Here is a 21,200-nt window from a genome sequence, read left to right as displayed (position 1 = left end):
CCTTATGTAAAATACCTAAGATCTAGTGGATGAAAATAGTTATGCTAACTGGCCTTTACATTCACTTTAACATTTTCTGTTTATATACTTGCCTCTTTCCCATAGGTCTTTTTTGGAAGATGGCTGATAGAGGGCAGCCCATATGTCTTACTGTTCGATATAGGATCAGCAGCTTGGAATTTGGACAGGTGGAAAGGTGAATTTTGGGACGTCAGCAACATAGGGATCCCTTTTCATGACCAAGAAGCCAATGATGCTGTGATTTTTGGATCGTTAACAGCCTGGTTTTTGAAAGAGGTACAGTATTTAAATCTAGAGATTTTCAATCAGCCTTGTCAGCAGGGCAAAAAAGCTTTGGGATGTAGTTCCTATTCGCCAGGTTGAAAACTATGATTTTAAGGATGTTGATAGCTGATGTAGAACAAATTTGTATTTAAAATTTAATTCTTAAGTGGTCATCTAACTATATTTTTCTGTAAGAATGAGGGAGGTGGGGAGAGCTGCTCCATGTGAAATCTGCTGTGTCTTTACTGTCACTTCCCTCTCTGTTTCTTCTCAACTCCCTTATTTGTCACTGGATGCTCTTACAAGTAGGATCTCAAACTCCATTTTTCTCTCCTATGGTAGTCAAGTTGTCACACTCACAAACTGTCCTTGAAATCAGTCAGGCCATATCTCAGAGATGAGATGCTACTTTGCCCAGGGAATATAGACAGAAAGAACTAATGATAGCACTGTGACTTCATATGTCACTCTACCACAGCCTATCTGGAGAGAGGAAACTTTGTTAATTTGTACAAGCACCTGTTATTCATAGGTGCTCATGATTTTATTACCCAAAGAAGAGTTTCAACAGTAGAAGAGAAAGTTAAAAGGAAGAAGAGTGATACTGTTCTGAGGCACATGTGCTTCTTGGGCTAAGGATTAAGGCTGATGGGAGTCGGGACACATGACCACTTAAAACACTGTACTGCTTTGTCATATGAAAGAAAGCAAGCATGCAGAAGGTGGCATGAAAAAATAGAGGTTTCTGGGGTTGGGCTGATGGGCAGGATAATGTGTGTTTCATGTATGTTCTTTCTAATTATTTTCAGCTTTCCTGTCAGTTTGATGACAAGCCCAACATAATTGCCCACTTCCATGAGTGGCAGTCAGGAGTGGGTTTAATACTGTCTCGAGCTCAGAAACTTCCAGTTGCCACAATTTTTACTACCCATGCAACTCTGCTTGGGAGATACCTGTGTGCAGCCAATATAGATTTTTACAACAATCTCGACCAGGTAAGAGACGTTTTTCTCATTCCTTTTTTTTTTTTTTTTTGGCTAATAAGCTCCTGTGTCCTTTTCTTACATATATTTTATTTTCTGTCTTGTGTGATCACTTACGATTGACCCACAGCTGAGTGATAGGTTTTCAGTTCCAGAGCACAAGAAAAGGCATTTGTAAGACCATGAGGTGCCTAGGCATGAGTGCCTTTGTATGTCATCTGACAGGTCTTAAAGCTCAGTGAAGTCTAGAGTATTGCAGTACCATCAGTGAACTTTGATTTGCCAGATTTGTGTTGCAGAGTACTGAAACTCATTCAGCCTCCAATCGAGTCAGTGCCTTATTCCAGTCTACTGATATATGGAGTAATATTGCAGCAGTATGGGATTGTCAACAGAGATTCTTAAGCTTCTTCTCAATGCTTTGGGACATTTTTAAAAACGCAAGGGGAAAGTTACAGGCCCAGACATCACTGCAGGTCAAGTGTCCTTGAGAATCTTCCCTTTTCTGTTCAGGAAAGGCATCCATTGCTTGAGCTGATTGCTGTGGTCTGGCAGTTAGTGTTAGTGGTGTGAGTAACCAGTGAATGTAAAACATACTCAGCTGTAGTCATCATCTGGCATTTCAGGTACAGCCTAACAGCACTCTTGTCTAATGAAAGACAGTAATAAAAATAGCCAGTAGCCCTCCTCTTGCTGAAATTACTCTGGAATTCCATTACATGGTATGGCTTTTTTTCTTTCCCTAGCCTACTTCTTTCTTGCAAGTCATAAGTCCTTCTACTTTAAAGCTTTTCAGGTTAGGCTTAATTCGTAACTGCTAAATGTAAGAAGTATTTTCTGAGTTCAGAAGACCCACATCTATTCCCTGGAATTTTTGTGAACTGTTTAGTGGTTTTGTTTTTCACTGTTCTTTTTACTCAAAGCATAACACAAACAAATGTTTCAAGGGCCCAGATGTCTTTAGCACTGTCTTCAGCAGAGGTACATTACATGATCTGGGATTTCTAATATGGTTATAGACAAAACGAGTTGAAGAGATTTTTGCATTCCAGCACTTACTGAGGGTAGAGGTAGTTAAAAAGCTAAAACAACTGCCTTATTCACTGTTCATCCATTTCCTTGGCTAAAATCGATGAAGATAATTACTCAGTTGTCAATTTTCAGTTGGATGTTTGAAGCTTGACACACTGTGGAACAGTGTCTTCCAAAGTGTTCTACTGGCCTTATTCAGAAGCACAGAATATACTGCCATTCCTGTGTACTTCAAGGAAACAATAATTTGCCCTACTCCTCCTTTTTTTTTTTTTTTTTTTTCCCTTTCCCACAAAGGCAACTACTGAATCTACTGAAGACACTAAGAGTAAGAGACTGTCTCCACTCATTTACTCATATGCATAATGGTTACAGCATGGTAGTGTGTCGGGGGAATTCTCTCTGCTCAGTGTGAGGTAACTAACACAGGTGGTTACTCATCCTAGGCTCCCTATATCATCAGTGGAGTTACACTGGCCTCTTCACAATCAGTGTAAGGAAATTCAGATTGCCATCGGAAAGATCTGTCTCCAACTATCACCTAGGAAAACTAGTCTCCTAAATTAGATACATTTGTTAGGTGCATTAATGAGGCAGCATGAATAACCCAGTCATGCCGTCAGACCCAAGTTTCAGGAGTCTAGACATTCCTACTCTGTCATGTTCTCCTTATGTGTATATATGTAAAATCTAGCTTTAAAGTCACATTAAATTATTTTTCTCTGGACAGAGCTAGACTGAAAGAACTAGAACCGTGCAGTTTCAGGTTTAATGCTTGAGAAAGTGGGGACTTTTCGGCAGCAACTTTATTCATTAAGCTTTGCATTCTTACACATAGTTTGTAAGGAAGCCATAGTGGAAAAATAAAAAAAGGAGGGGGTATTTAAAGTGAGAATTTAGGGTTAAAAAAAAGAGAATGCTGATAGTTTTACAAATTGATGCTAAAAGTACTATGTCAGAGCCTTGCCTTCCTTTTGTAAAGAAAATTCTAAAAAAAATTTTGGTTTGTTTTGTATTCTGATTAATTTGGTAAAGTACAAGTAATCTGGCAAAATAGTCTACTTTTCTCAAAAGCAACTTTTTTTTCCCCTCATAACAACTTTGAGGGCCTCACCCTTGTCTGTGTACTCAAAAGAAAAAGTAATGATCTTACATCTGAGCAGATTTACAGATTTTAATACATTTATAATCTATTCATAGTATTTATAATTCTTACTTTTCACACATGACATGGCCAACTTTATGTGATAAGGTACTGTCCATCCTTCTGCAAAGCTCCACAAATCCCACTGGTAACTATCAGCTACGTCATAAATACAGAAATTTCTATTCAGAATTTATTCTAAGAATATATGGAATAAAACATACATATCAGTTTAAAGTACTATTATAAACTGCTGTAAATAATACTTAAGGGAGGAAACTTGTGGATTTCTAGACCATAATGCTTTATGCTCTCTGTGGGCAGATTGACATTTAAAGGTACTAATAGAGAAAATGATGCCAAGCTGTTATACTACTGTTTAACATGTTTATAGGGCACTAAAGCTCCTCTTGACAAAGTTAACTTTTAGTAAGAGATCAGATATCTTAATGAGGGCTCCTTTGGCTGTGAAAAGGTCAACCTGGCCCAAAAGTCAGTTGAGAAACAGTAGAGGTTGATCTAGAGTACAGTAATTAAATGATACAGATAGCCGTCTTCAGAGGCTATTCTTGTTGCTGTCTTCTAGTAGTAAACTTAAGGTCAAACAAGTAACTTGACCAGCGAATAAGATTCTACAAGACTTCCTAATGTTTAATATTTGGATGAGGCAATATATTTTTAGGTTGTGTCATCACCTTCCTGCATCCCCCTACTATAAACAAGTATAATAGCTGTTTTTTCTGTTTCAGTGCTATCGCATATTTTTCTTGCTTTAAAGTATAATAATAATAATTTACTTTAAGTTCTCACTTTTGATCAGCATTTCATGGTTAGAACACAATTTCCACCAGCTTTAAGCACAGCAGCTGAGATAAGTGGGGAAGATTCAACTGCAGTATGTGCCTTGCCAGATATCACAGAAAAATGGTTGCAAAGCAAAAGGAAAGGGTATGGCCTAATTGTGCCTAGAGACGATCAGGCGTGTACAGCTCCTACAGAGAAAAGAGGAAACTTCATGTTCCCTTTTCTAGTCCCCAATACAGTCCACAAACAGTTGGCTTAGAACACCTGCTAGGGTGAGCTCTGCTCAGCCCTCTGAGGCCAAGTGCTTTTCTGCAGTGTTGAAGGATTTAACAATGGGATCCATAGGCAAAATCAAGATGCGATTGTCTGATGACAGATAAAAGATATTTACTTGGCATCTTCACAGTCCTTGCTCTCTCTCCTTTCACAGTGCCCTGGGTGTGTGTGACCAGTGTGGTGTTCCTCACTGTAATGTTTCCTGTTAGACCTGACACTAACACACTCTCAGTTTGTCCTCTGCTGTCCATCAGCTCTGCTGCTCTGCACACGCACACGTGTGCACATGCCCACACAGCACAGTACACTTCCACTTCAGTGTTAACTCACCCCTGTAGGTAAGCAGGACCAGAAGATATGAAATGAGCTGAAAGATCTCTTTTAAAAATATAAAAGATTACCAAGATGTTCTTTCTTTCCCTGGATTTCTCAGTGGAAAATACCGCTTTTATCAGCCTTCCTAGCAAAGCTGAATAGGTGCCAGTTGGCACAAGTATAGAAGGTACAAATGCATTCTCTGAAGTAAGCCAGTGAGGTCAGTAGCTTTAGACCAGAGAAGACTTTGGCCCAAGTCCCAACCTATTTGGACTGAACGTCAGTATCAACAATCAGGCAGAGCGTTGTGCAGTGTAGGGTGGCTGACATTTTCTCTGTCACTTCTGTGAACAAAGAACTCAAGTCACCAGCCCCTATCAGGTAATAAAACTGGAAGGGAAGGCTCCATGTCGTCTCTGATAGCCCTCATGAACACTGGATCTGTGAAAACTTGACCTTCAGCCTTACCAGGTTTTTTGGGAAAAGGTAAGGGTTACTTAGAGAAGAGCTGCCACACTGTGATGCATGATTCTTTATGGACTTCCTAAGTCACCTAGAGACCTGAACTTTAGGCTACCAAAACTCTGTTTCATGAGCTGGAGACATATGTCAGCCTGTAAGCTGTAAGATGACATTTTCTGGGGGCCTGAAACCTAGTGAACCTAGCAGATCAGAGCTGTAGATTGCTGGAAGAGAGGAGGGTGCACTATGGATGTAAGACTGCAATGTTGTCTGACCCCTGACCTCTTCCAGAGCAATCTGCTCTTTGCCTCAACCAGAGACAGGATCCTGGCTCTGACACAGCATTATAGTATGAGATTATACAGTTCTTACATTTTTACAGTCTTAGTTCATCCAGACTGGAAGAAATTTATCTGCCTCTGCTGCAGTGGAAACCTGGGTGCTAAACCCTTAACACTGTGCACGGGAACATAGTGAACACCAGAAGTAACACTTGTGTCCTCAGCATCACGTAACAAACAACAGATGGGATATGTCTGAGCTAAGGAACCCTGAGGCAATAACCATATCACAGCTACTCAGTGTATGTTTTATATCCTAGATTCACATTTAAATCACTCTGATACTGGAGGTAGGAAGGGAGGGTAAGCAAAAATTGCAAAACAGAAGGTGACTTGCACAGTAACTGGTCGTATGTGATATTTTTATCTACTTTTAAGCATCTGAAGAAACCTGGGTGAACGGCTGGGTCAGGGACTGCTAATCGTACCTACAGGTTACTGGCTTGAACTCTTCTAAAGTAAACACTTTCTAATTTCAATAACAAGCCAGGTAGGTTATGAGCTTAATTCGCAACAGAGGTATTAGCATAGATTTAACTATGCTTAAGAAGTTTTGTAGATCTAAATAGTACAACCGGCAATGCTTTTTTGCCCATTGTCCCCATGTCCAGTGTAGCATTTACACTGGTGAGAATAAGGTTATGGTTGTTGCTAAAATAAACTGAACCAAAATAACTAATCCAGAAGGTAAGAAGGCACGAGAGAAAAGTTCTGAGCCTGTGTAGCCTTTTTCTCTTTGGGAGGAACTGACCTCAGCTGAAGACCAAGAATATTAATCTTTTATTGCTTTCCCCATTGTTTAAGGGGACAGGGCTCATTTAGGGGGTTTTTTGGTTGGTTGGGGTTTTTTTTTGGTCTCATTTCACCTGTCTAGGGTTTTTAGACCAACGCCTCTTGTAAATTGACTGAGAAACACTGATGATCCAGACAAATTCATAGGTGAATGGGATTTTTGGCAAATGATCTAATCTGGAATTTCATCTGAGAGGTAACCATCTGAAATGGTTTTGTGGACCACTGGTGTGGCAAAATGGAGAAGTTCATAGGCTTCAGCTCCTGATGTTTCTTACTAAAAAAATCACCTTGAGTTATAATGGGAAAATGAGAAGAAAAAAAAATCAGTCTCATTCTTCATTGCCTTTTTCCTTATATAAAGTTATCCTGCCAATGTGTAACACTCTTATTTAGACCAAGCAACATTTTACATTCAGCTCATACAAGTGCAGCTGAATCTAGTTTACAAAATGGTGGAGAATTCTATCCCAAGAAGTCTAAAAGGAAAAGTACTAAAATCCCAATGAAAATGAAAAGTCAAGAGCTTTCACACTGACACTATGTGTCCCATGAGCACAAGCTCTCATTTCACTTAGTACAGTACTGTCACAGCTGTCACTGAGCTCACTGTTATGCAAAGCTGATCTGCTTTGTTAGTAGAGCAGCTAATGGAAATCTGACTTAAGCCAGGAAGTGTAATTTCCTTCTTTTTTGGCATGGCAGAGCTATACTATAATGGAAGTTCTATTTGCACAAGATAACCATCAATGGGAGTTAAATTTGACGTAAACTGGATTTTAAAAAGAGTAATTCTTACATAATTCAGACAACGGCAGCCAATGAGATTATGTTAGAAGTGAAGAACTTTCCGTTCTACCTTTCAGTAGATAAGGAATTTGAACTTCAAGCTTATCTCTGACTGTTCCTGGTCCCACTGCAGAATCACCTGTGAACTTGAGTGTGCCGCTGATTTTAAAGACCAGAAGAGATCATTTCATTCTCTGCCTAAAATCCTTGGCTAAAAGTTCATGCATCAAATCCATAACTTTTACTTGAGATACAAACTACTTATAAAAACATTCTCTACTCTTGAGGTGGGGGTTAGAATGGTAAGGGAAATCTATATTACTTATGCAAAGGTGTCACTAAGTTATTCGTTATCAAAACTACGTATTTTAATTCCAGTTTGAATTTGTCTTGGTTTAACTTCTGTTGGCTTTCATCATACTTTTTTTTTTTTCCTTGTCTAGGATCAGTATCTAGAGATTATATACAGTCTGTGACAAATAATTTATCTGTCTTTCAGAAAAGTATTTACTTGGCTCATATAGTCTTTCCTCCTTTTCCACTCTCAAATCATTCTTCTTGTGCTTTTGTAAATCCTTTGCAGTTTGCCTTTACCATTTTGAAGTAGGAACGTCTAATTTGGATTTATTACTTCAGTGACTGTTCACTGTTTCCAAGAGAAACACAACACCAGTATCCCACAACTGCTTGATATTCTCTTCTTTTTGCAAAGATCATCTTAGCTGTCTTAAGTAGAATGTCATGCTGGGAGGTTGACTGATCATTTACTGTGCCCCCTAACACACTGAATTTTAAGACATGAATGAAATGTTATGCTCATCATGTGAATCCATAGAAAGGACAGAAATGAGCTGAAATTTTTCCTGATAATTGTATTACAGCAAATACAGGTTGTACTCCAAAGCATTATGCCAGTGGAACATCTTACTGTTTTGCTTTGAAATTAGATTGGCCGTAAAAGGGAGGCATTTTCCCCTCTAATCCTTGCTATCATATAAATTCAAGTAATCTGTTTGGTTTCTAACAGTCAGAGTAGGAGGGGGATCCTCACTGGGAGCAGCAGTGGAATATTTACAGGGAAGTAGATACTGAAGTCATTAGTCTTTAAAAGTCACCGAGGGAAGAAACGGTTGGATTCAATGATCTTAATGGTCTTTTCCAACCTAAATGATTCTATAAGGAGTTAATCTGACTTAGAACTCTTTTTCTCTTGATGCAGCCTTCTTTTGTGGCTTTGCTAGTGTTCCCATCTGCTGATAACAGCAAACAAACAAAAGTAAGCATAACGCACTTTACAGATATTTTGCTTTGCTCTCACCAAACATGAACACTATGGAACATAGTTCACAGGTGCCTGAGCTGGGGTGGACAAGCATTCAGACAGCAGAGCAAAATGCTGAGCAGAAACATTGGTTGAGGGGTGAAGAGTGAACTTGCCACAGTGGTGTTCTGCTTCATTTCAGCATATTGGCTCAATGCAGTGCCGTGCCCCATGTGGCCTCTAATTCTGGAGCTGACAGTGTCACAGCAAGCTCAGCTGTCTTTGCACAGTACTGTGTGGACTAAATTTGTCTCCTGCACTGTCTCATCAATTAAGTTCCATTTAACCTGCCCTTCAACTTGTCTAACGCTTATTTTCCGAAGTCACTCATCTGACCTGCTTAGAAGTGCACAATAAGGATTCTCACTCTACACTATAAGTGAGGTCAAGGGTCAAGATCTTGCTTTACTGATTGGTGGAGAAAACTGCTGGAAAGGGCAAGCAAATGAAATGTGGAATTGTGACCTCAGTTTATAGTTGCTAATAGACATGGAATTGTGTACCTTTGAAAAAGCATGCCAAAAGTCATGCAAGCACGTGCAAAGTAAAATCTTTCCCAATTCTAGAAGATGAAAAAATTAATAGCAATGAAGAAATTAACATCAATACGTGTATATAGTAAATGTGTAAAATGCTTTCATACAATCAAAGAAATAAAAGCTAGCAAGAAATAAGCCATAGTGCTTTGAACAATCCTTTTATGAACCTTTCTCCCAGTAGTGTTGGAGGGAGTGTTTATTTACAGTGAACATGTCCCAAATTTAGTTTTTAATTATGTTTTGTAATTAAATCCATTCTTGGTGAGAAAGGGAAAAGAGAACAAAAATCTTTCAAAGTTTGGCCAGCTATTTGTTTCTTAGCAATCTGAAAATTATTTTAAATACAAATGTATTTGAAAAAATTTGCCTAGCTTTGACTGTGCAGAGGTAGCCCACCCTGTTTGCATTTTTGCACAGCATGTTAAAGAACTGTCCTGTTTTGTATCTTTGGTACACGAAATGGTTGAATAATTGTAATGATTTTTTGTGTATTTATTGTTCAATATGAAGCTTCCTACCTTGTTTAGAACGTGCAATCAATATTTGTGCTCTGAAGAATATACCTGTGATTTTCTTAAGAGCTGCTTTATAACATTCATCAGTAGTATCTGTATGCTCCAGAAACATTAATTAGTTTACCACACTCATATGAGGGAAGGTAGCTACATCATGAACATATTTTTAGGGAGGCTTTTACTGGAGTTAGCAGTACCAAGTCCTTTATAACCTCAGCATAGGTCCAGTGGATTTCAGATGTAGATGTGAATGCTCAACACTTCAACAGGTCAGATGCAAAGATACCAAGGTAGCATCCCAGAAAAGGAGGAATACACAGTTAAGAACTGCGTGTGAATTGGCTTAGGTAAACAAAGCATCATGATAGAGATCTGTGGCACTCCAAGGAGTCTAATTAATTCACCTTTAGTTTTCTCTTCCTCTACCCTTCTGCCCTTTGCTTTTTCTACCATTCAACTTCTGTGACAAATGAGGTGTATGTTCTAGAGAAAAGGTCTTCTTTTGTGGCATGGTTGTATTTCATGCACCAAAATTCTCATGGGGAATAAGGAAAATATGATATGTGATGAAACAACTGAAAAATGATATCATAATGTATATCATATTGTGTGGTAACGCATATTTCCTAGCTTTTCTAAAACTCTCTTTGGCAGGTTTAGAACTTTTGACATACAGGATCATCAATGTAAAGAGAAAGTATCTAGTTTCTCTAAAACTTTTCAGCTGAGATTTTTCAAGACTCCTTTTTTGGTCACATTAGGGTGGCATTTTCAGGTAATACAGTGGAAGCCACTTTTGCACCAGCAGAGTAGCACCAGTGCATAATTAGAGTGCTCAGTGGATAAAAGCATTAAGTTTCTTAGCAAAACAGTTGTAAGGAATCTATATCTACATCTATATATTTACACCTATCTGAGTAGAAATAAGAAATTATTTGATTAAATCTTCTTCCCTGAAATGTTTCACACTTGCTAAAGTTTCTTAAAATATGTTCTATATCAATCTTGAGCATGTACTCAGCATGAAAAGTTGCAGTCTAAATAGCTTTACTTCTGGCTAAGTTCTAAAGTCTTAAAAGCAACTAGCTGTGGCAAAGGTCAGATAGTCCTAACCATAGAAAGTGCTGTCTGCCCAGCCTATAATAATGGTTAAATCTATTCTGGTCAATCAAGTTAGAGTCAAATGCAATCAAAATCAAACTGTGCACCTAGTATTAGGCAGTGATAATGTCAAAGCTCATTGAGAGTCATTGTCACTCTCCATGGAACTCACACAGTCTATTTGGTGCCTGTGCTGTTGACCTTATGAGCTCAGTGCTTCTGTTCCTGGAAGTGAAACATCATGTAGAACTAAGAGGATTGTAATTTAATTGTTATCATTCACTCCTCATTAACATTATTCTTTTTTAGACTGCATTGTGGTGATTTTGCAGTAGACATCGTTAGCGAATGTTTGAACCTTTAAGCATGGGCTCAATAGGTATTGTGCATTTTCTTTCCATCAGGATAATCTAAGCTCAGTAAAAAAAGGGGTAACTGCAAGGTTTAAAGTTGTTTTAGAAATACTTTACTATTTGGGATGGTCTTATCTAGCAGTTTAATTTATATCTGCCTCTAGAAATTAATGGAGTTCAAATTGAAGTAAAAGGAGCAGCATATAACAGTAGTGGAATTGGAGGAATAACATCTCTGAGTATCAGAAAATAGCTCATTTTCAATTTTCTTTGTTCCCTTAGGAATTGTGACTGAGTCTTTACATCCTACCTCTCCACCACAACTCCGTTTCTCTTTTACCTACCCATGATTCCCACCATTCTACCAAGTCCCTGGGTTCTCTCCTTATCCCCATTCCTTTTCTCTTCTCTCCCCTATACCTTCAGTTACAAGCAACTTCCCTGCTCTCCCAAGTTTTCCAGCAAGCCCAGGCAAGATGCAGCATGACATATGACAGCCAGCAGGCCAAATAGCACAGATCCTTACCTTTCATGGGATCATTAATCTAGGTCTCATTCCATTGCCAAGCTGAAGTTTTTTCATGAACATGCAGGAACTGAGATCTCTCTTGCTCCTTCAAACTCTTTTAAATTGATAAAGCGGTTCAAAAAACAGAAAGACAAACCAACAGCATAATCACATGATTCTTATTCCCTGGGGAAATTAAGCTTAACACAGGAAACCTTTGTGGTCATAAGTCTGATGAGTGTATCACACAGGTGTCTTTTGTGTTTGTTTTACTATTTAACAGTTTGACATTGACAAGGAAGCAGGAGAGAGACAGATTTACCATCGGTACTGTATGGAACGGGCGTCTGTACATTGTGCCCATGTGTTCACCACAGTCTCACAGATAACAGCTGTGGAAGCAGAACACATGCTTAAAAGAAAACCTGGTAAGACCTGAATTGTTTTCTTATTTTATTTCCTCTGAGTACCTACATTTCCTCAGACTGAATGAAAAGAATAGAGACAAGTATACAAACATGAAGAGCAAGGACATATGCATAGGTATGTCCAGCTACACTACAGAGGATAACCAATTTTCAAAAGAAAAGTGCAGATAATATCACTTGAAACACATTCTAGTAGCATATGTATTCCAGAAGAAATCAAGTATAGCACCATTTAATAACTGCTCTCAGTACCATTTCAAGAGAGCATTAGTTTAATGTTAGGCTTTCCTTTGCAAGGACATCTCAGCTTCAGGAGTTTTGTCTACAGCAGGGTTTCTGGTGATGGTAAGGTATTCAGGGCAACTGACAAAAGCAGAAGTTGGAACCTTTATAATACATTTTGCCAGATTTTGCAGTATGAGATTTGTTGCTTTGCTAGATAGAGTGATCTATTCTTTTAGAAATGTAACTAAAAATTTCATATTCAAAACAGAATGTTAGATGAGCTTTGCTTTCCAGTGCTATTACTGTTTTTTCTTTACTTAATATTGAAAGAGATGAGAAGGCAAAAACGGAACCGTAAATCAGTACAGTTCATTTATCCGTATCTCTCACAGTTAGGAGTAGCAGTTTGGTTGTGGTCATCATGATCTGAGGGCCTAACCACGACAAGTTTCACAGACAGATATAATATTTTCTATTAGACCAACTGGTATAGTTTGAAAAAATAGTTGAGATACGTGCCCAACAGTTTGTCTGATTTTTCCCCTTTGTATTAGTCTCATAAAATATGGAACTTGCAAACAAACCTTGACATGTTCCATGCATGGAGTTTGAATAAGGTCATGGTCCCAGTTTGATGTGTCATTAAAGTTCTCTTTAAATCAGCATGGTGCTTTATAAGGACAAGCCACAATACTCTATCTGCAGGTAAGCATCATGGGAGAAAATCTGCACAACAATTTTGAGACTTTAGCAGGTGTGTTCACATCTCAGTTGGTTATTTTAAGTATAACAATGCTCAGAGGACTTTGGGTTTTTTTGGTTTGCATTTTGGAGATATTTTTTTAGGTGCATTGTAGTGCTAATTATAGTTTGGGACTGCTATTCCTGTTAACGTCAGTGCTTCAAGCCACATCGTGGTTCATGTATCAGGATAGAAGAGCTGTCTGTTGGATCCTTTGCCTCATTCCTGACTAACTATCAATAGGATGATGAACTTAGAAGATTTTTCCTTTTTATTTTAAACATGACAGCCATGTCTTAAAAGTAATTTAAGTGTTCAGTATTCTAATTTGGGATATCTCTGAAAGGTCTTGTTTTTCACTAAGTGCAGAACACTTGACCTTCAAAAATTAGACTTTTGAAGCTGTTTTATATTGGCATGAAGCTTCTCCCCACAACAGCTACTCTTGAAAACAGTAGTTTACATTTGGGAATTTTAGGAGACTAAAATGAGTCTGAATCCCATTTAATTTGGGAGAAAAAATCTGCCAACTGCTTACAGATAGAACGTCAGTTGAAGCTGAAGAGATTTGCATGCACAGAGATTCAGAGGCCTGAGATTGTCCTGATTATTCTTGCAACTTTGAAGAAACTGAGTAAATATATTTAATGTTTAGGTTAAAAAAATATCGACACATATCATGCTTCATGTTGGCAGAGCTAGGAAGAAATTCAGTAAAAATTGGTAACTCAAATCCTAGGAGACAGTTATAAGTGGAAAATGTGTTCTGATGGGAATAAATACTTTAATAGTTTATTTGAATCTTAGACCACAAACTGTGTAGGAGTCTATTCTCATACTATTTATTCTCTCTGAAGTTGTGAAATCAACATAGAAAATGGCTGTTCAGAAAGGTCAACAATCCTTCAACAGATCGATCATTAAGCTTAAATTCTGCAAAGGAACATGAATACAGAAAGAATGCGTACACATCTTGATCCACTTTAAACTTTTTAAAGGGGGAGGCAGAATTGGCAAAATTAACTTTTATTTGCATTTTCATTTCTTGAGAGGCAAACTTCATAACAAAGTTGTTAAGTAAAAAGAACTGAGGAAATGTGGTAAGTAGAGCAGTCTCTGCTACTTCTAATTAACATTAAACTTGGATTATGGTTTAAATTATAAATATCATCACTTGGAAAAGCCCCTTTAAAATTCAGCAGGCAAGACTGCGAAGAGAGCTTTTGCACTAGGACAGAGGCTGATTTGCCAGTCTCAACTTGGCAGAATGACTGCTTGCATTACACTGATTTTACTTGCTGTTGTTGTTTGATCAGTAATTTATCAAACTGTATTTGTCAAAAGCTTAAGTATCTAATGTTGAACCTATTTTCTTTGACCTATCATGCAAGATTCTGTCAGTGATCGTAAATTATATTCCCATTATTTTAAAACTGTTATTATGGGATTTCTAATATTTTCATTCAGGTATGAAACACATTTCTCATTAGCAGTAGAGAAGATTTTGAATCAGAATTCCAGGAGACTTGGGTGCTGGTTAAGATCTAGATCTAGACTTCATCTCTGTATATGTTTGATCAAAATCATAGAAGCAATCTCTGAAAAGTATGTCAACCCAGAATGTTAGTGACTTATCAACAGAAGATATCATACTGTGTTATTATTGCTTACATCAGTGTCAATTTACTTCCTATAAATACAGAAGGAAGTCAAAGCACTCTGACCTACTTGGGACAGTTTTAAAACAGAAATGTCATTAATTTACTAAACAACAAAAATCCCAAGATAAAGACTAATTAGAGATCACTTACCTGGCAGGGAAATACATATACTGCTAAAGTAGACTAATTTTCAAGGAAGTAATTAAAAATGGCTGTGGCATTTGCATGACAAACATCAGGCAAGTATACTGGACAACATATGGAGAACTGATTGTACTTAAGATCATCTTGATATGTAATCAACCAAAGGAGCCATAGATGTTTTAAAGATGTCTCCATAAATCTCTTCAGAAATAACAGGTTTTTATTAGGTGAGATACTTAATACTAGACATGAAAACCTCTGCTTTTGGAGGAAGGGATGGGAAAGCCTGAACATTAGGCATCCTTGACCAAAAGACCACAATAGAAGTACTGTTCAAGTCCTGCATTGGTGGCAAGCGAGAGACTGTAGTCCCATCAGTAACCCTGATGTATGCGGGGAGTTACCCATGTGCAATATCAAATGAGATACTGTTTTGTTTGCATGAACCATGTGTGGTAGGGAATAAGGTCTTACTGAATGTCCTTTGGATGATGCATAGAACTTTTAAAATTACTACTGTTAGTTGTTGTGGTTACTAAACACCTAATGACACTTGCCAGGAGAACAAGGTTGAAATCAGCACTAGCATGTCATCTAATAATTAGCACTTTTTTGCTTCTTTGAAGATGCTTTGTATCTGAAGAATCTCTAGTATCATAAATGAGAATAGGTCTGTTTAAGTCATTTGTGTTACTATGAAATACATCTGCTGAGGAACTGGCCTCCCCTTTCATTTCCATACGTGGCCTTCATAAGCCAACACAAAGAAAAGAAAATGGCATTCTTTTCATTTACTTATGATTTAGGGCAAGCCTTTAAACAGCTGCTGCGCTCTATCAGAAAGGTGAAGAGTGACTGAATTTCAGTGTTGGTTGGAACAAGCTTGTGTATCCTTATAACTCTGTGTATATCCTAAATTCTATCTTAGAAGATACTGGAAATGAACAAATTTTAATTGTAAGATGCTTTGGAATCTTCAAGGAGAGCAGTCATGAAAGTGTAAAACATACTATTCTGTGGCTAATTTTAAGAGAAATCCAGCAGATTACTGAAAATTGGTCTTTTAAAAAAGTTTTCTTATATTCTCCATTTTCTGGTAAATCCTCAGAAGTCTTGACAGAACAGACCTCTTTTGTACCATGCAGTAAACAAGTGCATAGGAAAGCACAGTTTCTGCTTTCAAGAGTTTTCAATCTATAGTGATAAAGCAGGCAACAGTGATATCAAGAATAAAGAGGTAAAGGGCATATCGCACAAAGAACATTTGACTAAATGGAGACGTTACTTAAGTCTTGACAGGACAAAAGGGCATGGGGAGACCTCATTGTTCAGCAGGCTCTATGCTAATGTTGAGTACAGGTCAAAGTAGTACAAAGACACTTCAATGCTATAGACAGTGGAGTGCCACATGCAATAGCTTTGTGGAGTAAGCTGGTGGGGGAGATCATTGTGTTAGACAGTGTTGTTCCCTATCCATGAGTAATTAGAGTATGTAACCTGTTCACATACTGACAACTGAAAGACACACTGGTTCTTTCTTTAAAGATTTCCCTGACTCTGAAAATGTCTACCTCTGCCTTTTCTCTGCTTTTCCAGATGTTGTCACCCCAAATGGCTTGAACATTAAGAAATTTTCAGCAATGCATGAGTTTCAGAATTTGCATTCCATGTACAAGGCTAGGATCCAAGAGTTCATTCGAGGTCATTTCTATGGGTATGCTTTTACTTTTCAAAAATTAGCAATGGTTGTCCAACACTATTTAAAGCAAGAACCAAAGCAGGAAGATTAACAAGTACTTTATAGAGGAGATTAAATGTTACCAACTTATTCAAATATCTGTCTGGGATTTCTCAGTCAGAAGCTAAAGGAATTTTAGACACCAGTTCTAACTCTGCTTAACAGATTGTGGGATCAGCCAAAAGGTCTTGATTTTTTTCATTATTTACCCAAGATGTAGTTTATCAGATAGATAGTCATCTTAATTTAAAGAACAGCAGAAAAGCCTCACTTTCATCATTTTCTTGGGATAACAAATTCCTCCAGAGTAGAAAGCTGTTTTGTGTTTGATTATATCTTGAGAAATACTTTGTGCTTCTCTGTTTGCTTGCTTGGTTTCAGCCACCTTGACTTCAGTCTTGAGAAGACCTTATTTTTCTTCATTGCTGGGAGATACGAGTTTTCCAACAAAGGAGCTGATATGTTTCTAGAAGCCTTATCAAGATTAAACTTTCTGCTGAGGGTAAGAAAGCTTCTGCAAATGTAGATAACATAGATGCTGAAACTTACCATACTATGGAAGGCACCTGCAAGAACCTCTATGCCATACCCTGGTTTATAGGAAAATAATTATGAGATATTCAGAGTCTTCATAAAGCTCTCTCCCTGAATCATCAGAATATATAACAATCTCAGGCTGCTTAAAAATAATTGATTACATAGTTCAAGAAATTAATTCATGGTTAATTCCCTTGTGTTTCAAGAAAAATACTGAAAATATGAGTCAAGAATTTACCCTGAAGGTTTGTATATTAGAAGGTAAATAAAAGTAATCATTTAATGATGGAATTAAAAAATATATTTTTAGGCTAATATCTCAATTCATTAGTACCTGAACACGTTCTTTTAAATCTTTGAGTACTATTATCACATTGGATGGGAATTTTGCAGTAAAATCAAGTGTGGCAGTGGCCTGACGAATAAGCATGGGGGAGCCACTCACTCCTCCATGCTTCTGTTTTCTCAGGTAAAAAATGAGTGCAATGTTTCTAAATGCCCTTATGGATTACTCTAATGAAGATAAGACCTAGACCTTGTCGTGGTCAAAGACCAGAGCATTTACCACTTACAAATGAGGTCATTGAAAATGTCTCCAGATGTGTCCCAAAGACTGATACATTTAAAACAAACAAACAAACAAAAACGCTAATCAGTTTTCAGTCATCTAACAAAGATCAGTTGGCTGTTGTCCTAGACTCTCTCTTTTGTACCCTATCATTTAAATGATATGGGAAATCTGGTTAAAAATCTTGATACAATATCATTAGCAGGGCTGAAAAATTAATAATTTTCAGAGCCCTAAGTACACTTGTTCTACTGTCACCTTCTATTATTACACCACTAGAGCCTGTGAACTTTCTGGAAATACTTAATCCATTCACCCACACAACAGGTCACCTCACATAGCTTAAGCATTTCTTCCACAACTTTGCCAGACAACTGACATTTGTTTTTTGGCAATGCTATGCAACATCAGCTACCTGTTAATGGCATTTACACAGCTATTAACTATGAATGCTGATAATGTGGAAGGTCTTATATGGTAAGAGGGAAAGAATTGCTTGAGCAATGATTGCAGCAATCTCTTACTGTATCTAATGATTTATAGGACATCAGTGACAAGTTAGGCTGATGGAAAGTCAAAGGAAACTGAGGCTAGTTTTCCAAACCTCTCTAGAACAGTGTACTGGGACTTGCTTCACCCAAGAGCTGAGCCTGTCTTTATTGCATTACTATTGCATGGCAGCACCTGATTAACTATTCAAAGAACATTTGCTCTATAATTATTTCAAGTGGTAATTCCATGGCGAACAACAGAGTACCTGTACTACTTGTGAATCTGGGAACGATGGTGCTTCTTAAACAAGTCCCAGTGGTGTGCCTGAACCTAAAAAAACCATACTATTGGATAGAATTATTTTATTTTATAGAGTTCTTTTACTACTTTAAAACCTTACTAATGTTAGGGAAATAAAATATGAATGTTGGGACAGATTGTTAATACACACTGAGACATCATAGTGTGATGGACTTTGAACCTGCCTTGAAGAGAAGGAAGAACCTTAAAATGATAGATGACTCCCATAGGTTGTTTCATACTATACATTTCCCTATACCTCAGTTTGAAAGAATGCATGATAATAGCATGTTTGTGTGTCTAAAGTTTAGAAAGTGTCATGGTTTAGGCCTGGTTGGCAGCCAACCACAATGCAGCAGCTCTCTCTCCCTTCCCCTCCGGCAATGAGAAGGGACAGAGAGCCAGGCTTGGGGTTCGAGATAGGACTGGGATGGGGAAAAATTCCCCTTTATGATCACGAGCAAAAGGCAGACTCGTTAGGGAAAGAAAAAAAAAGAACATACATTTATTACAGACACTAACAACAACACATAACAGAGTAGGACAGTGAGAAGCATTGCCACATCTTGAGAACACCTTCCCCCCACCCCTCCCTTCTTCCCGGGCTCAGTTCTGCTCCCGATATCTCTACCTCCTCCCCCAGTGGCGCAGGGGCAGGGAATGGGGGGTGCAGTCAGCGCTGCCACTTCCTTTATCTTTGGTGAGGGGAGTGTCCGGAACTTGTTCCTCCTCCTCCATCATGGTCCCCCTCTCACAGGAGACAGTCCTCCACAAACTTTCTCCGACATGAGTTCCTCCCACGGGCCGCAGCGTTCCCCACACTGCTCCGTCATGGGTCACTAACTTCCTCCGACTGGATTCCCTCCCACGGCTGCAGCCCTTCCCGAGCTGCTCTGGCGTGGGACACCCCCGCATGCTGCAATCCTCCCAGCACTGAATTACAGCAGCGGGGCTACCTTTTCCCATGAGACCCCGGCCTTCTTCGGGCACAGAACCTTGATAATGCAAGCAGAAGCCACAGGCCATAAATCAATGTCTGCTCCACCGTAGATCTTCATGGGTGGCAGGGGGGGCCGCCCTGCCGTCTCACCACAGGGTACAGGGGGGTCTCTGCTCTGGCACACCTCCCCCCTCCTTTCTTCCTCCGTTCCTCCACTGACCTTGGTGTTCATGCAGCTGCAGCAACTCCTCCTCACAAGTCCCCCTGCACATCACCACGTCCCTTCTGAAATACGTTATCACAGAGGCGCAGCTGATTGGCTCAATTTCCCAAACAGAAGTGGAGCTGGCTTGGAGCTGGGGGAGCTTCGAGAAGCTTCTCACAGGGGGCCGCCCCGATAGTCCCCTCCCCTGCTACCAAAAAACTCCACCACTCACTCAACCCAGGACAGAATGGAGGCAATTAAAAATAATTTAATATTTACAGCTCTGAATAGAGTTCACCCTTAGGTTTCTTTATTTGTCGACAGGAGTACAACCTCACTCTGTTCCATGCAAGGAATCCCTCAGGGAACTGACATTCTGAACCTTATTAGCACACAGGATAAACCACCAAGTGAAACTATCTATAATGGTCAGATTTTACAGAAAATGCTCTTTGCCTTTGCAGTAGCTGGATATGAGAGATGAGCAAGAAGTTACTTGCAGCTTTTTTGTCTCTAGCAAGTTCTTTGCCAGAGGTTCAGGTAGATAGTGGTTCCTATCATGCCTTTTTCTGCCCATACATCTGGGGCACTATTGCTGTAGAAAGTAGTTCTGCTTGCTGCTGTAACAGAGAATCCCTTGCCCCATGCCTGAGCATACCTCAGATAGTGAACTAATTGTTTTCTCCTTTGAGCCAACATAGTTTGTGCCAGGTGAGAAAATGTGTGTAGGATTTTTATTTTTTGCAGTTTATGTTCACATCCTAAGCCATGGCATCTAAATCATGAGAAGTCAGGAAGATCTCAGCAAGTAGCAAGTTTGCCAATGATACCAAGCTGTTTGGTGCAGTCAACACGCTGGAGGGAAGGAATGCCATTCAGAAGTTCCTTGACAGGCTTGAGAGATGGGCCTGTGCGAACCTCATGAATTTCAACAAGACCAAGAGGAAGGTCCTGCACATAGGTCAGGGTGATCCAAAACACAAATACAGGCTGGGCAATGAGTGGATTGAGAGCAGCCCTGTAGAGAAGGACCTGGGGGTGTTAGTGGGTGGGAAACTGTGAGCCAGCAATGTGCACTCATAGCCCAGAAAGCCAATCATGTCCAGGGTTGCATCAAGAGAAGTGTGGCCAGCAGGTCAAGGGAAGGGATTCTCCCCCTCTGCTCCACTCTTGTGAGACCCCATCTGCAGTACTGTGTCCAGCTCTGGGGCCCCCAGTATAAGGACATGAGGATGCCACGAAGATGGTCAGGGGGCTGGAGCACCTCCCCTGGGAGGCCAGGCTGAGAGAGTTGGGGTTGTTCAGCCTGGAGAAGAGAAGGCTCTGGGGAGACCTTATAGCGGTCTTCCAGTACTGAAAGGGGGCTACAGGAAAGATGAGGAGGGACTCTTTGTCAGGGGTGTAGTGATAGGGCAAGGGGCAACAGTTTTAAACTGCAAGAGGGTAGATTTAGATCAGGTATAAAAAAGGAATTCTTTCCTGTGAGGGCGGTGAGGCGCTGGCCCAGGGTGCCCAGAGAAGCTGTGGCTGCCCCCTCCCTGGAAGGGTTCAAGGCCAGGTTGGACGGGGCTTTGAGCAACCTGGTCTGGTGGGAGGTTTCCCTGCCCGTGGCAGGGAGGGTTGGAACTGGATGGTCTTTAAGGTCCCTTCCAACACAAAC

The 21,200-nt window shown here is 39.3% G+C and overlaps 1 protein-coding gene and 1 long non-coding RNA gene across 4 annotated transcripts in view; one reads left to right on the top strand and one right to left on the bottom strand.

Moving 5' to 3' along the window:
- LOC116960009 overlaps positions 1-11,686 on the bottom strand; it is a 105,268-nt gene extending 93,582 nt beyond the window's left edge. For all 3 annotated transcript variants that reach the window (XR_004406135.2, XR_004406136.2, XR_004406137.2), the window contains exon 1: positions 11,579-11,686. This is a non-coding gene — a long non-coding RNA (uncharacterized LOC116960009). The remainder of the gene's footprint in view (positions 1-11,578) is intronic.
- Positions 1-21,200, top strand: part of GYS2 (glycogen synthase 2) — a 48,216-nt gene that overhangs the window by 12,834 nt on the left and 14,182 nt on the right. The window contains exons 3-7 of the mRNA XM_032986311.2: positions 106-297; positions 1,095-1,280; positions 11,844-11,988; positions 16,357-16,474; positions 16,880-17,000. Coding sequence (XP_032842202.1) covers positions 106-297; positions 1,095-1,280; positions 11,844-11,988; positions 16,357-16,474; positions 16,880-17,000 — 762 coding nt within the window. The remainder of the gene's footprint in view (positions 1-105; positions 298-1,094; positions 1,281-11,843; positions 11,989-16,356; positions 16,475-16,879; positions 17,001-21,200) is intronic.

Source organism: Tyto alba, unplaced genomic scaffold, assembly GCF_018691265.1.
Source record: "Tyto alba isolate M040663 unplaced genomic scaffold, T.alba_DEE_v4.0 Super-Scaffold_21, whole genome shotgun sequence".
Taxonomy (NCBI): domain Eukaryota; kingdom Metazoa; phylum Chordata; class Aves; order Strigiformes; family Tytonidae; genus Tyto; species Tyto alba.
Note: the sequence above shows the minus strand (reverse complement) of the source record. Positions and strands in the feature narration are given on the sequence as shown.